This window comes from Chlorocebus sabaeus, chromosome 4 (assembly GCF_047675955.1).
Source record: "Chlorocebus sabaeus isolate Y175 chromosome 4, mChlSab1.0.hap1, whole genome shotgun sequence".
In the NCBI taxonomy this organism is placed as follows: Eukaryota; Metazoa; Chordata; class Mammalia; order Primates; family Cercopithecidae; genus Chlorocebus; species Chlorocebus sabaeus.
Genome location: NC_132907.1, coordinates 34,237,755 through 34,254,762, shown reverse-complemented (window position 1 = coordinate 34,254,762; position 17,008 = coordinate 34,237,755). Strand labels below are relative to the sequence as shown.

Genomic DNA, 17,008 nt, shown 5'->3' with positions numbered 1-17,008 from the left:
ATTCATTACTGCTAGTCCTTCCTTACAAGGCACACTTAAGGGAATTCTTCAGGCAGAAACAAAAGGATGATAATTACTATCATGAAAACATGTGAAAGTATAAAAACCACTGATAGAAGCAAATATTAAATCCAGAATACTTTAGTACTGTAAAAGTAGTGTGTAAATCATACTAATCTCTAGTATAAAGGTTAAAAGTCAAAACCAGGTTAGGCATGGTGGCTCATGCCTGAAATCTCAGCAGTTTGGGAGGCTTGCTTGAGTCCAGGAGTTTGGGATCAGCCTGGACGACATGGTAAGATCATGTATCTTCAAAAAGGTAAAAAAAAAAAAAAAAAAGCTGGATAATTCCAGCTACTCTGGAGGCTGAGGCAGGAGGATCACTTGAGCCAGGGAGGTTGAGTCTGCAGTGAGCCATGTTCATGCCACTGCACTCCAGCTAGGAGTCTGGGTGATAGAACAAGACCCTGTCTCAAAAAAAAAAAAAAAACAAAAACAAAAAAGTCAAAACTATCAGAAATAATTAAAACTGCAATAGGTTGTTAAGGAATACAAAATACAAAACGATGTAGACTGTGGTATCAAAAATGTAAATTGGTGGGGAGGATAAAAGTCCAGTGTTTTTATATGCATCAGATGTTGAGTAATTATCAGGTTAAAATAGTAGATTATAACTATAAAATATGGTATTTAAGCTTCATTTTGACCACAAAACAAAACACTCCAGCAGATACATGAATGATAAAGAGAAATGAATCAAAGCTCAGCTATAGAAAATTGTGAAATCATAAAGATAGGCAAAAAGAGGAAGAAAAGAACAAAGGAACTGCAAAACAACCAGAAAACAAATAGCAAAATGATAGTAGTAAGTACTTATTTATCAGTAATGAACTTGAATGTAAATGGATTAAATTTTCCAATCAAAAGTGATAGAATGGTTAGATGGAGTTAAAAAGAAAAACAAGATCCAACTATATGTTGCCTACAAGAGACCTACAACAGCTTTAAGGACACACATAAGCTGAAAGTAAAAGAATGGAAGAAGAAATTCCATTTAATGGTAATCTAAAGAAGCCAAGCACGGCTATACTTACATGTAATAAAATAGACTTCAAGTGAAAAACTATTGCAAGAAACAAAGAAGGTCATTAGTTAATGATAAAAGGGTCAATTCATGAAGAGGACATAACCATTGTAAATCTATATGTACCCAACATTGGAGCACCTAAATACATTAAGCAAATATTAATGAACATGAAGGGAGAAATAGATAGCAATACTATAATAGTAGCAGACTTTAGTACCCCACATTCAAAAATGGGTAATCAGACAGAGAATTCATAAGGAAATACTGGACTTGAATTGCACTTTTGACCAATTGAAACTAACAGACATATTCAGAACTTTGCATCCAACAACTTGCTGTAGCACACATGCATAGTACATTCTTCAGGACAGACTTTGTGTTGGGCCACAAAAGAAGATTGACCATATATCTAGTATTGTTTCAAACTCCTGTTATATGAAACTATAAATCAGTAGCAGGAGGAACTTTGGAAAATTAACAAATATGTGGAAATTTAAAAATTTGTTCCTGAATGACCAGTGGGTCAAAGAATAAATCAAAAGAGAAACTTCTTAAATGTCTTAAGACAAATGACAGTGGCAGCACAGCATACCAAAACATGGGATGCAGCAAATGCATTTCTAAGAGGGACATTATAGCAATTAATGCCTATGTTAAAAAGAAGAAAGATTTCAAATAAATAGTCTAACATTACACCTCAAGGAACCAGAAAAAGAACAAACTAAACCCCAAATAAGCAGAAAGAAAGAAATAATAAAATTAAGAACAGAAATAAATCAAATAGGGAACAAAAGAAAAAACAGAAAGAATCAATAAAACAAAGAGTTGGTTTTTTGAAAAACAAAATTTACAAACCCTTAACCAGTCTAAGAAAAAAAATTCAAACAAAAAATGAAAGTGATGAAATTATAACAGATGCCTCAGAAATAAAAAGGTCATACAGGACTATTATGTACAAGTATGTGCTATCAAATTGGATAACCTAGAGGAAATGGATGAATTCCTAGAAAAATACAACCTACCAAGATTTAGTCAGGAAGAAATAGAAAGCATGAATAGACCAATAACTAATAAACACATTAAAGAAGTAATAGAAAACCTCCTAACAAAGAAAACCCAAACACCAAATGACTTTACAGCTGAATTCTACCACACAGTCAAAGAAGAATTAATACTGATACTTCTTAAACTCCTCTGAAAAATAGAGCTACAGAGAATACTTCTAAACATATTTTATGAGGTCAGCATTACCTTGATACCTAAGCCAGACAAAGACATCAAAAGAGCTATAGGCCAATCTTTCTGATGAAGATTGGTGCAAAAATCTTCAATAAAATACTAGCAAACCAAATCCAACAACACATCAAAAAGTATATATACCAGGACCAAGCAGGGAGATTGCTGGCATGCAAGACTGGTTTAACATACAGAAATCAATGTGACACATCACATCAACAGAATGAAAGATAAAAACTACATGATCATCTGAATTACTGCAGAAAAAGCTTTTGACAAAGTCTGATATTTTTTCTTGATAAAAATTCTCAACAGTTTAGTTACAGAAGGGAAGTTTCTCAATGTAATAAAAGCCATTTATTAAAAACACACAGTTAACATTATAATCCATGGGGAAAAACTGAAAATGTATCCACTAAGATCTGATGCAAGGCAAGGACACACACTCTTACCACTTCTGTTCAGTGTAGAAGTACTAGCAAGATCAATCAGATAAGAAAAATAAATAAAAGCCATCCAAATCAGAAAAGAGGTAGAATTATCTGTATTTGTAGAAAACATGATCCTATACATAAAAATATTTTAAAGATTTTAGCAAAAATAAAAAACCTGTTAGAAAAAAAGAATTCAGCAAAGTTACAGGATACAAAAATTAGCATATAAAAATCAACATACAAAAATTAGCATTTTAATACACAACCTAACTGAAAAAGATATCAAAAAACCATCCCATTTATGACAGCATTAAATAACATAAGATACTAAGGAATAAATTTAAGCAAGGAGGTGAAAAATCTGTACACCAAAAACTATAAAACATTGATGAGAGAAATTAAAGGAGACACAGATAAATGGAAGGATATCCCATGCTCATGGATCAGAAGAATTAATATTGTTAGAATGTTCATAGTACCCAAACCAGTATACATATGTAACATAATCTCTATCAAAATTCCAATGGCATTCTATACAGATATAGCAAAACAATCCTAAAGTTTGTATAGAACCTTAAAAGACCTCAAAGAGCGAAAATAATTCTGAGGAAGGAAAACAAAATTGGAAGCAACTTTGATTTAAAATTAATAAACACTTACTTTCTGATCTAAAATTTTATTACAGAGCTATAATCAAAACAGTATGGTTCTGGCATAAAAATAGGCACGTAGATCAGTGGACCAGAATAGAAATCAATCTAAACATGTATGGTCAACTAATTTTTGATCAAAAAATTTTGATGAAAAATCTGCAGATGATCAATTCCCTTATATAACATGGCATAGTATTTGTATATAACCTATCCACATACTTCTGTATACTTTAAATTATCTCTAAATTACTTATAACACCAAATATAGTCTAAACGGTATGTAAATAGTTGTTATACCATATTTTTTAATTTGTATTTTATTGTTGTATTGCTATTTTATCATTTTTTTCCCCATATATTTTCAGTGGTGGTCGATTGAATCTGTGACTGCAGAACCCATGGATTCAGAGGGCTGATTGTATACAGAGATCAGCAACAAAACAGTGGTTACCTGGGACATGAAGGGGTGGTTGGGAGAAGTAGGGAGATGTATGTCAAAGGATACAGAGTAGCAGATATGTAAGGTGAACAAATCTAGAGATCTAATGTTCGTGAGGACTGTTGGTAATAAAATTGTACTGTGTGTGGGATTCATGCTAAATGAGTAGATTTTAGTTGCTCTTGCCACACACAAAAAGGGATAACTGTGAGATGATGTATATTTTAATTTGCTTCACTCTAGTAACCTTTTTACTGTCTATTCATATCCCAGAACATCATGTTATATCCCTTAAATATATACAATGAAATTTATTTTAAATACATAAAGTGCGAATTTTTAAGTGTTTATTAATTCATTTTAAAATATCACTAATAAATCTATTACATGTTAACATAAAGAACGTATGGATCACTATACTTTACCTCTTTCTTTCTCCCTGATCTTGAAGTTCTGCCTTAATTTGTACAACCTCCTTTGTATGGCATATCTGATACATATCTTTACTTGATATAAATTTTCATTTTTAGTATTTTTTAACTTGCTTTACTGCCTGTGCTTAGCAAGGCAATTTTTTTTACTTTTATCTTCACATTTTAAACACAGTTGAACAGAAAAAAGTTATTAACACACTTTTACAAGAAATTTCTTTTTCCTCAGAATGTCAGAATAAGTTCAGAAACTGAATATTGATTTTCCTTTTTAAGTTATGGAACAGTGACATGAAAAGCTTCATATTTTCCATGTGGTAGGGAAAAGGATATAGATACAATTTTAATCTCATAAATACATGTGCACATGTATATGTGTTTGTATATTTATAATCTATTAGTTATAATAGACTGAAGGGAACAGAATAACATGTTAATAACGATATTTTGAGTCACGCGCTTACAGGTCATTTTTATTTTTTTCTACTTTTTGGTATTTTCCAGATTTTCTTCAGCGAAGTTTTAATGAATCTATTACTAGGATTAAGTTAAGTGATTTAAGATATGTTTTCTGCATTCTGAAATGCCTTAATGAAAGGTAGTGGTTTTTCTTTTTTGGAAAGAAATGGTGATTTTTAATCTTTTAAGAAATGGCAGTAACTTTTGCTTTTAGCTTAGCCCTTATATTTTACCTACTGAAATGTAGTCAATTTGTAGATGTAACATTTGTAGTCATCTGAAAGTCTGGCAGCATATCTTAGTGGTTAAGTGTCTAGGATCTGGAGTTAAAAGACCCATGTTCAAATCCTGATTTCTGTTTGCTAGCAAGTAAATGTCTTAAGTTCTCTTAAGCCTCAATTTCTTTATAAATGAAATATATAAATTGTTTAGTAAAATGAAGTAATAATAGTACCTCATAGCATTGTAAAGCTTAAATGAAATTACTCATGCAGAGCTAAAACTTAGTTCAATGTCTGGCACATGGTAAACATGCCATAAATATTAGTGCTTTTTTTTTCTTTTCCCTGACTCTTTCTGGAAATCTAGGACCTCTCCCTTCTTCCTTCAAACCTAACAAAACATTGTTGTGAATTACAGGATTTTTTGAAATCAAGGATAAACATAATCCAAGACTTCGATATTCAACAGCCATTCCCTGTCCATAGGAATTTCCTACTGGTTATATTGGTTTCTATGCCCTGTATCACCGTATGTGTGGCTGAGCCTGTCTCTACAAACCAATGGGGTCTGCAGTGTGGTTTCCCAAGTGTGGTCTATAAGATGATTTTCGATGACACAGAGACAACCCTTTTAATTTTTTAAATCTATTTTTATGGGTGAGCAAAAAACACAATTAGCACATTAAGTCAGTGATTACATGAATATTTTTTAGAGTAAGGTAAAAATGAGTATTGAAGAAAAATGCAAATTATTTTAAAGAAAAATATTAGGATATAGTACTCTAAAGTATGCAAAAATTGCAAAGATGGTACTTGAAAGGCTGAAGTTTAGGATTCTGCTCTAGAGGCTCCTTCCCATGTCTGTGTCCAGGATGCTCATACGTTATCCCAGAAGCTCAGTAGAACAGGTGAAATCTGTCTTTTACCTAAATCCCTGTCATCTACGATATGCCTCAGGATCTCACCTTTTATTTTTTTTAATCTTCCTTCCTTTCTTTCTTTTTTTAAAAAACTAAATGACCTCCATATATTTCTAAACAAAGAAATAGGAAATCTGCCATCCTCCTAGGGCAATTAGCTCAACAGCAACCAGCTTTAAAGTTTTTAAAGTTTAGAAAAATATACTGTTATATCTACAGTCTTTAAATCCATAGATTGTTGACCATTACTACCTTCCTGAATTCAAATCTGTGTTTCAATTAAATATAATATTGTTTAGTATTAAATAAAACAGCTATGTACTCTTTTGCTTAATAATACTCACTGAGTCCACCAATGTCAATTATTTTTGTTGTATTAGTACTTATTGAACCTATACATATATTGTATTAAATGTTTTTGTTACCAAGTTAATTTTTAAATGTAAATTAGATCCTAAAATTTTGACACTTGAGCAGGTACTTAAATTTGCTCTATTCACTAGGATGGAAATTTTTTTGCTATGATAAATAGAGTTGTCTTTACAAATATTGCATGAAAGCATATTAGTATAAGTACGTGTACAGTTTGTACATAATTCCTTACTCAGTGGGAGGCATAAATTCCATTCCCAATTCATAAAAATTGAACAAGTAATATTTATTCCAAAAAAAGGGAGTAGTTTTACAGTAATTTATTGAGGAAATAAACATATCTGATTACAAAGAATTTAATAAGCTAATAGCTTTATTTTATATTACTAAAGATGTATACTTTTTTAAAAAAATCTTTATTTCACCTATTTCTAAACAAAGGTTTATTCAGTGATTGTCCTGAAATTAAACTAGCTAATTAATTACTCTTCCTGTGTTTCCATACACACATGCATACACACAAACAAATAGGTATAACCTTTGATTTTTTAAATCCTTGGGAGACCTTACATGAAGTTGATAGACCTAAGAGTAGGAATAGAAAGTTAATTTTTTTGTTGCAGAGATGCCTGTAATATATATGCATTTAGTACTGCTACTGAGAACTATAGACCTGTCTATCCTCTCCCCATGTGCTAAACTTTATTGATTACATTTAAAAACTTATAGACCACACATGTACTTTGAGGATCCCATGTATTTGCATTTTTATTTTAGACAATAGTTTTCCTCTCTATAACTGTTACTCCAAAAAGTCATTCTTACGTTTCGGTAATTAGATAAGGACTATTTGAAGACATAGGTATTTGACTAACACATTTTGAAAATTGTCATATAAGCATACTTTAATGATGCTAAATTATAAATACTAAATTTATAGTAATTTGTTATGATGTATTTATATGTGAATGTAAATAGCGTTTTAGTAAAAATACATGTACATATATTGAGCCTCTACTATGAGAGAAATGCAGTTGTCATTGTTGTATGCTCCTTGTACCCTAATCCTTGTTCCTACAACTTTTACTATCAGTCCTTTGTCCTACTGTAAATTTACTGGATAAGATAAGCAAAAGGTAACTCCTCTTTGTAGAACTTGGGGAACCTCTGCATTAGGATGAAATCAGCCTAATTAAATGACCTCATAATGAAATGCAGAACTTCCTGACCACATACTTAAGGTTTATTAGCCGTTAATGGGTTGTCTATGAACTCCCAGCCTTTCACTTAATATTACTAAGATGGAAGAAATAAAACCAGCCATTGAGTCTTCTCAGGCTTTCCTTTTATGTCTTTCTTTCTCCTGTACAGTCACTCCCAGGAGTTTCCTGTCCACACTTAAAGGAATTTATAGTTAATAGAATCTCAGGTAGTGTAGGAGAGAGATTTGTAGGCATCAAGGTTGATTTATTTAATTATGTAAGTCAGTATATTTAGCATAGTGGAAGACTGGCTTAGGAGTGGTAAGAGAAAGGACTATTTTGTAAGGTCCAATTTCTCTCCCTGGCTGGTCTGATCACTGTTATGCCATGCTGCTCCCTTTATCATTCCTCACTGATGACTTCTCTGTCTCAGCTTACATTCCCCGGAGTAGGCAGGCACACTTGTTAAATAGTAGGAAGTAGAAAGCCTACCTGGTTTCCCCAGGCTCAAAGTTTCAATGAGAAAGAAACATGTTTTGAAGCAACCATTTTGACAAAGCTGTTTTGAAAGATACAATAAAGACTTTCTGAAAACAAAGAAAATAACAAATAGTTTTATGCCTTCTGTATAAACTTAAAATATGCACTAATCAACTTTTATTGAGAGATATAAGCAATAGGCATTCTCATTACATTCTTGAATTCTCACCAACTTTTATTTTACTGTTCTCTCTGCTTTCATGTTTCTGCATTGCTGCTATTCCACTCCAGATATTTATCTCTCATCTGAAGAACCATAGACTTTGAAATTAAGATAAAAGATCAAAGAAAGACAAAACAGCAGCAGTTGGTCTCTCAATGTGGCTCTAACAGTAACATATGAACTTAGAAGCTTGTAAGTGCCCACCTTCAGTCTACCATAGCCATAACCAAACCAATGACCAGTTTTGTTATTCTTCTTTTAAATTCCCTAAAGAGCCAGTGATTAACATGGGCCACAGAATTCAACCTATGGCTTGGTTCCCTTGGATTTGCCAGTGTATTAGGGACAGGGTGGTTGCAGGGTCTTGTGGTTCATTACATACTTGGTAGCAGCCATGAATATCGATTTTCTTGGGTGATTGCAGTAGCCATTGCTACCTGTAAGATATCCATGTAAGTCAGAAGGAGTTGAACTTGCTGTTGATTATTAAAATATTTTTTATTGGCCATTAGTGCTCTATAGGATTAATTTTTTTTTGCTCTTTTTCTGTACATTAAATCTAGATTGATTGATTGATTGATTTTTTGAGATGGAGTCTCACTCTGTAGCCCAAGGTGGAGTGCAGTGGTGCAATCTCGGTTCTCTGAAGCCTCTGCCTCCCGGGCTCAAGCAATTCTCGTGCTTCAGCCTCCTGAGTAGAGTAGCTGGGACTACAGGTGTGTGCCACCATGCCTGGCTAATTTTTTGTATTTTAGTAGAGATGGGGTTTCACCATGTTGCCCAGGTTGATCTCGAACTCCTGAGCTCAGGCGATCCCCCTGGCTTGGCCTCCCATATTGCTGGGATTACAGGCATGAGCCACTGCAGCTGGCCTACCATTAATTTTTGTATGCTGTGGTAAATAATTATAAATTTTTGCAGTAGTTTAGAATTTGCCTTTTGTAATATACCTAATTCAAAATGAAATCTATTCTCTTTTTCCTGTTAATTTAATTCTTCAACCATATAAGGGGTTATGCAATATTAAAAGATTAATTGTAGTAACTACTGTATCATAGGTTCGTTTAAAAATGCATTAATGACTTTTGTCTTATAGGACAAACTATTCGAGAGAAGAGAATTGTAGAAGGAGCAAATAAAAAAGAAGTAGATTATGAAATAGGGGATATTCCAACAGAATGGGAAGGTAAGTTTCTGCTTTTAGTGGAATCTCCTGGGAGGTAAATTGTATAACAATATACAAACTCAATAAGAGCATATATAATTATATACTGTTTCTCTTTTTAGTCTCTGAATGTTTGAAACTGTTTTTTTAACATTGCATTTCTTTGGAAGTTGTAAAGGTGCCGAATTTTAGTAAGCAGATGCAAGTACAGCAAAAAGAACTATTAAGCATTAGTAGAGCTGGGACTAAGGTGAGGCAAGCCAAAATCCTAAGATGCAAAATTTAAGCAGGCACTCACTTTCATGTAGTGACCCAGCACTTGCACAGTCTTAGGATTTGAATCCTGTTTCTGGCACTCGCCACACACATGAACTTGCAAAGTAATTTAAACTTTTAGTTTTTTCTTTTATAAATTATGCATGATACTTGCTGCAGATACCATTTGGAGTATTTTTTTCAACTCACAATAACTCTATGTTAACTGACCTCCTCCTGTTAAGACAAGGATGGATGCTTGATCTCTTTCCTAAGACTTTGAAATTAAAATAAAAGATCAAAGGGAGACAAACAGCAGCAGTTGGTCTCTCGGTGTGGCTCTAACAATAACATATGAACTTAGTACCTTGTAAGTGGTCACCTTCAATCTACCATCAAAGTTTTATTGCATAAAAAAGCTAATTGATTTTAGAAAAGGTGATATTGCAGAAAAAGCTGATTTACTGAGAAGAAAATGGAAACTAGTTCACAATGAGAAGTACATAGACAGAATATTTCCTAGTTTTCCAACAGCTTCCTGGTTCCCAGTTCAGTTTCTCTCTGAGTGAAGTTCAACTGCAAGACTGAGTTCAAAATGGCACCTGATAACCATGTTATGTATTTCCGTTTTTTTGCTTACCAGTTCCTAGCATAGTGCCTGGCACATCGTAAGGCACCTAGTAGGTACTTAATCATTATGTATTGAATTCATGAAATCTAGCTTGAGTTAGCTTTTGGTATGTGCAACTAAAAGAACCTTAACTGAAACCTCAATACCTTTATTGTATATATCGCTTAACACATATCAAGTATTTACCTGTATGCCTGATATTATGCCATTACTTTACCATCACTGTGTTTAATTATCACAAAATCCCATAAGGTAGACACTGTAATTAACCCAGTGTATTAGGTCATTTTCACACTGCTATAAAGAAATACCCGAGGCCAGGAGTGGTGGCTCACGCCTGTAATCCCAGCACTTTGGGAGGCCAAAGCGGGAAGATCATCTGAGGTCAGGAGTTCGAGACCAGCCTGGCTAACATAGTGAAACCCCGTTTCTACTGAAAATACAGAAAATTAGGCCCGGTGTGGTGGCTCACGTCTGTAATGTCAGCACTTTGGGAGGGCAAGGCAGGTGGATCATGAGGTCAAGAGATCAAGACCATCCTGGCCAACATGGTGAAACCCTGTCTCTACTAAAAATACAAAAATTAGCTGGGCATGGTGGCACGTGCCTGTAGTCCCAGCTACTCGGGAGGCTGAGGCAGGAGAATCACTTGAACCTGGGAAGCAGAGGTTGCAATGAGCTGAGATCACGCCACTGCACTCCAGCCTGGTGACAGAGCGAGACTCCATCTCAGAAAAAAAACAAAAAATTCAAAAAATTAGCCAGGCGTGGGTGACGCAGGTCTGTAATCCCAGCTACTCGGGAGGATGAGGCAGGAGAATTGCCTGAACCTGAGAGGTGGAGGTTGCAGTGAGCTGAGATTGTGCCATTGCACTCTGGCTTGGGCAACAAGAGCAAAACTCCGTCTCAAAAAAAAAAAAAAAAAAAAAAAGGAAATACCTGAAACTGGGTAATTTATAAAGGAAAAAGGCTTAATTGGCTCACAGTTCTGCATGGCTGGGGAGGCCTCAGGAAACTTACAATCATGGCAGAAGGCAAAGGGGAGGCAAGCACCTTCTTTGCGTGGCAGCGGGAGAGACAATAATGAAGGAGGAACTTCCAAATACTTACAAAGCCATCAGATCTCATGAGAACTCACTCACTTCAGAAGAACAACATGGGGGAAACCGCCCCCATGATCTAATCACCTCCCTCCTTCGACACGTGGGGATTACAATTAGAAACGAGATTTGAGTAGGGACACAGAGCCAAACCATATCACCCATTTAATACATGGAGAAGGCCTAAAAAGATTAGTTAATTTGCCTGGGTTATATAGCTTCATACACGGGTAAACAGTAGGCTCATTGCTTCTTGGTTGGCATAGCATGATATCTTACATGTGTTAGCTATAGGCATTATGTTACTTTTATGCCAGCATGTGAATGTAAACATCATTTCAGTAAAAATATTTTTCCATTTCTGCTTACTAGCTATGAAGATACTAGAACTATGATTTTAAAAAACCATAAAAATAAGTAGATACCGGCCGGGCGCGGTGGCTCAAGCCTGTAATCCCAGCACTTTGGGAGGCTGAGACGGGCGGATCACGATGTCAGGAGATCGAGACCATCTTGGCTAACACGGTGAAACCCCGTCTCTACTAAAAAATACAAAAAACTAGCCGGGCGAGGTGGCGAGCGCCTGTAGTCCCAGCTACACAGGAGGCTGAGGCAGGAGAATGGCGTAAACCCAGTAGGCGGAGCTTGCAGTGAGCTGAGATCCGGCCACTGCACTCCAGCCTGGGCAACAGAGCGAGACTCCGTCTCAAAAAAAAAAAAAAAAAAAAAAAAGTAGATACCAAAGGTTTTTTGAAGAAATACAGAATATAAATTGGCGACTTCTAGGAGGGGTAATTGAGCTTTCTTATTTTAGCAGACTCTCTAGTGTTATAAACTACATTTACAATTCTTGGATAATGCATGCACCTTCTTAGAGTTAGTTTGTTTTTATCACTTTTTCCAATAATAGTATAGAATTAAGATGTTTATAGAAATAAGTTATAAATAAATGAGTAGGTAATGACTCATTTTTCAGCCTTTGAGACTTTCAGAGAGTTTGAATGAAGTTCTAATCTTTTTATGGCTGTCCTGATCTAGTAATTCGGCATAACTCTCCCACGGGACATATGTTTAAAACAAATGTATCAATCAAACACTAAACAAAAATTATTTTTATGGTGGTACACATCAATTAAATGTGAAAAATAATAACTCAACACCATGAAAAAGTAAATTAAGTATTTTTGGGTTCAGATGAATATTGTATTTATCAATTATTAGAAACAGAATACTGGGACCTGCATGTTGCATATTCTCCCACAGTGTAGATTAAACAATGTGCCCTTTTTCTTCATTTATTTAGTAGGTATCTATGAAGGACCTCTACATTCGTAGAGTTTATGTTCTAAGGTGGGAGAAAGACAATACACCGGATAAATAACTATACTATATTGTATGTTAATGGCCCCAGATAATAAAGCAGGGAAAGGGCATAGGGAGTGTTGGGGAAGGTTTTGCAATTTTTTGGTTTGTTTGTTTGTTTTGTTTTTTGAGACGGAGTCTCGCTCTGTCGCCCAGGCTGGAGCGCGATCTCAGCTCACTGCAAGCTCCGCCTCCCGGGTTCACGCCATTCTCCTGCCTCAGCCTCCCGAGTAGCTGGGACTACAGGTGCCCACCACCACGCCTGACTAACTGTGTTTTTGTATTTTTTAGTAGAGACGGGGTTTCACTGTGTCAGCCAGGATGGTCTCCATCTCCTGACTTCATGATCTGCCCGCCTCGGCCTCCCAAAGGGCTGGGATTACAGGCGTGAGCCACGGCGCCCAGCCGTTTTGCAGTTTTAAATAGTGTTCAGAAAAGACTTTACTGCGATGACTTCCGAATAAAAACAGAAGGAGCTAGTCATGCAGCTAACTAGCTGAGGAGCATTACTGGAGAGCAAGTACAAAACCCCTGAGGCAGGAACATGCTCAGATGTTTAAAGAGCAGCAAGGAAGCCAGTGTGATTGGGATAGAAGGAGAGAGAAATTAATAGATAAGGTTAGAGAGTTAACAGGATTGTCAATCTGTGGGGCCTTGTAGGCCATTTTAAAGACTCTGGCTTTTACTCTTAGTGAGACTGGAAGCCATTGTAGGGTTTGGAAAAGAGTAGTCGTATGTTCTGCCGTATATTTAACAGGATCACTATGGCAGCTGCATTGCAAATAGACTTAAGGGAACATAGGCAAAATATGGAGTCAGAAAGTTCTTGTCATAATTTAGGCAAGAGTTTAATTGTGACTTGGGCCAGAGTAACAGTGGGAGTGGAAAGAAGAAGTTGCATTCCGGATCTATGGTAAAAGTAGGACCAACAGGATTTGATGACATATTGGATATGGAACATGAGAGGAAAGCAGACAGTAATTACTCTTAAGCTGTTTTGGCCTCACCTGGAAAAAGGAGTTGCTGTTAACTGACGTGTGCAGGACTGTGAAAGGAGCAAGTTAGGGGTGGAAAAATGAAATCAATTTTGGACATGCTAAGTTTGAGATGCCTATTAGACATCCAAGTAGAGATGTTAAATTGTATATGAGCCACGAATTTAGTGGACATATCTGTACTAGAGATATAATTTGGGAGTTGTCAGCAAATAAATGGTATATAAAGCAATGAGACTGAAGAGATCACACACAGAATGAGTGTAAATACAAAATGAGAAATTCAAACAGTGACCCTTAGGCTGCTCCAAAGTTTAGAGAAAATGGAGACCAAAAAGGAGCTGCCAGAAAAGTAGGGAAAAAAAATAAACGTGTCATGTACTAGAAGCCAAATATCAAGGAGGAAGAAGTAATCAAAATGTCAAATGAGGACTGAAAATTAACTCTGCTTTAAGAACAGGGACGTCTGACAAAAATAGTTCTGTAGAGTGGTAGGAGCAAATGCATGATAGGAAAAAAAGTATAGCAAGGGAGGATTTGGAGAGACTGAGAATAGGCAGTGTTTATGAGGAGTTTATCTGTAAAGAAAAGGAGAATGATGAAGCAGTACTTGGAGAGGAAAATGGAGTCAATAAATATTTTATTTTAAAGACAGAAGAGAATTTTGTAATAGTGATGGGAAACATCCAGTCAGAAAGAAAAATTACAGGAAAGAGGAAGTCCTTCAGAAGACAAGATGAGGCAGGATCTAGTAAACAGGTGGAAGAATTGGCCTTTGAACAAAAGCTTGGAAAAGTCATGAATAGTAATAGCAGAAAAAGAGTCTGGGCATATATGCAGGTAGATGGGTAGATGTGTAGTGAGAAATTGTGTAAATTCTCTTCTAATTCTTCCTAATGAAGAAGAGTGATTTAAGTAACTTCCTAAGTATCAAGAGCAACTAGAACTCAGATTTGAACCCAAATTATCTGCTTCCAAATTTTTACTCGATATTATATTATACTGCCTACATCATTTATAATTTGGCTAACTCCTATTTATTACTCAAGTTTTGGAGTGGACATTGATTCCCTTTGTAAGCTTTTTCTGACCTGGCCCCTTACCCCCAGTGATAGGTGAGATGTTCCTTTTTTTTTTGTTTTCATCTTACTTTGGACCTCTTCCAATCATGACACTTAACACACTGCATCCTCCACCCTAACTGGAAGATTTTTTAGAAAAGAATCCTTACCTTATTCATTTTTGTATTCTCAGGGCCTAGCTCAATAGTTTATATTAAGTAAATATAAGCTCAATCAACATTTGTTGAATGAATGCATTTCAAATTGAAAGTATGTTATGTAAGTATGTTTAAGGAAAAAGCATTTTGGGGAGTCTGCTGACTTGCTGAAAATAGTCTGTTTTAAGAAGAAAGACGTGGAACAGCAGACCAGATCAATTTTTTTCAAACATATAGAAGATTCGATCAGGTACAGTGGCTCACACCTATAATCCCAGCACTTTGGGAGGTTGAGGCAGGCAGGTAACTTGAGTCCAGGAGTTCTAGACCAGCCTATATGACGTGTGAAACCCTGTCTCTACCAAAAATACAAAAAATTAGCCAGGTGTGGTGGCACATACTTGTAGTCCCAGCTACTCAGGAGGCTGAGGTGGAAGGATTGCTTAAGCCTGGGAGACAGAGATTGTAGTGAGCTGAGATCGTGCCATTGCACTCCAGCCTGGGTGACAGAGTGAGACCCCATCTCACAAGAAAAAAGAAAACATAGAAGATTCTTGGGCAAAGATTCAGCTGTGGGAGATAGTATAGTACTAACTACTGGGCAATGTTACAAAATTTCAGTGAACCTTGTAAGTTTAATTCATGGCATTATTTGTAGTTCTTATGTAGAAGCTCTCATATTTGTCTCTCTATAATTCAGATTGTTGTATTTATCTTTCATTTTTGTTATTTTTCTTGTTTTTGGTAAGTTTAAGCTTGTTTCCTGTTAATGATAATAAACATTTTTTATGAGAACCCTAAAATACATGCAAAGCAGAATATAGTTGGAAGAGGCAGAAAGGCCCTGATCCAGTTAAGCTTTACTTATCACATGTACTCATTAAAACAGAAGATTAAAAGCTCAGAAGAGAGTTAGGTAAAAATTACTTTTTAGGTATATTAGACCATACCTGTCTATCATTAACAGTGTTCATAATTAATATCTCAGTTTAAAATGTCATACCCACTTTTATTGCTTTTAAGATTAATAATTGTTCATAATTATTCAACATGTCTTTCTCAGGCCACAGAAGTTCATCAAGAATTTTCAAAGTAAGCTTCATAAAATAATAGATCGAGATGGTGCTATCCCTGTTCTAGCATCAAGACCTACATTACATCCATGTTCTGCAATGGTCATTTACTACTTTGGTCGTTTTGGCAAAGGGATTTACCTCCCTATTTTTCATCTGTAAAACTAAAATGCTGAGTTCAAACCCTTTAAGCCTCCATCTATCTCTAATGCTCTATGATTCATGACTCAAGAAGTATCTCAAATCAACTCACATTGCAACGCAGAATCTCTGGACTTCCAGAGCAATTTGGTTGAATCTCCAGTACACTTGAATAGAAAAGATTAGAGAGGATATTCTTGCATTGTTTCTGACCTTAGCATTCAGTCTTTCACCATTAAATATGTTGTTTGTAGGTTTTTCTCATAGATGCCTTTATAAAGTTGCAGAACTTCCTTTCCTTAATGGGGCCCTCTGCCAATCTTGTAGGGTTTGTTCTCTATGTAGCTGTCACCCAACTGGTACTCTGAACTGTGAACTTACGTGACCTTGGTCTCCCTAGACTCCCAGCTCCATCTTCTTAATGTATATAGCCTGCTGGGTTTTGACAGGATTCCCTCCCTGGGGCACAACCGAAACTCAAAGCGGTAATCTGGGGCAATTGTGAGGGCAGCCTTCATTTATTTAACATTCTCTGAGACCTCCGTGTTACATTATTCAATGTCCATTGTTTTGAAGATTGTTATTTTATATAATTTGTCCTTGTTGCTCCATCTTGACTCGAAGCAAAAGGCAACTTTTTTTAAAAGATAACTTAATACATTTGAGATTTGCTTGTGTACTTGCATGAATCAGTAAGTTGATTCCTTTTTATTGCTGACTAGAATTCTGTCATATTGATATATCTTTTTGCATTAACTAGTTGAAAGACATTTGAGTCCTTTCTACTTTATAGCAATTATGAGTGAAGTTGCTATATTAATTCATATATGCATTCATGTACAAATCTGTGAACAGAAATTTTCTTTCAAATAAATCCTTGGGCAGGATTGATAGGTTTTATTTTAAGTAT

At 35.5% G+C, this 17,008-nt stretch overlaps 1 protein-coding gene across 3 annotated transcripts in view; it reads left to right on the top strand.

Moving 5' to 3' along the window:
* NDUFAF2 (NADH:ubiquinone oxidoreductase complex assembly factor 2) overlaps window positions 1-17,008 on the top strand; it is a 200,701-nt gene that overhangs the window by 106,812 nt on the left and 76,881 nt on the right. For 2 of the 3 annotated variants that reach the window (XR_012092766.1, XM_007973461.3), the window contains exon 2: window positions 9,254-9,343. The exons of the other annotated variant lie outside the window; for it this stretch is intronic. Coding sequence is in view for 1 of the 2 variants with exons in the window: in XM_007973461.3 (XP_007971652.1) it covers window positions 9,254-9,343 (90 nt within the window). In the remaining variant the exon portion in view is untranslated. The remainder of the gene's footprint in view (window positions 1-9,253; window positions 9,344-17,008) is intronic. 3 annotated transcript variants of the gene reach the window in all.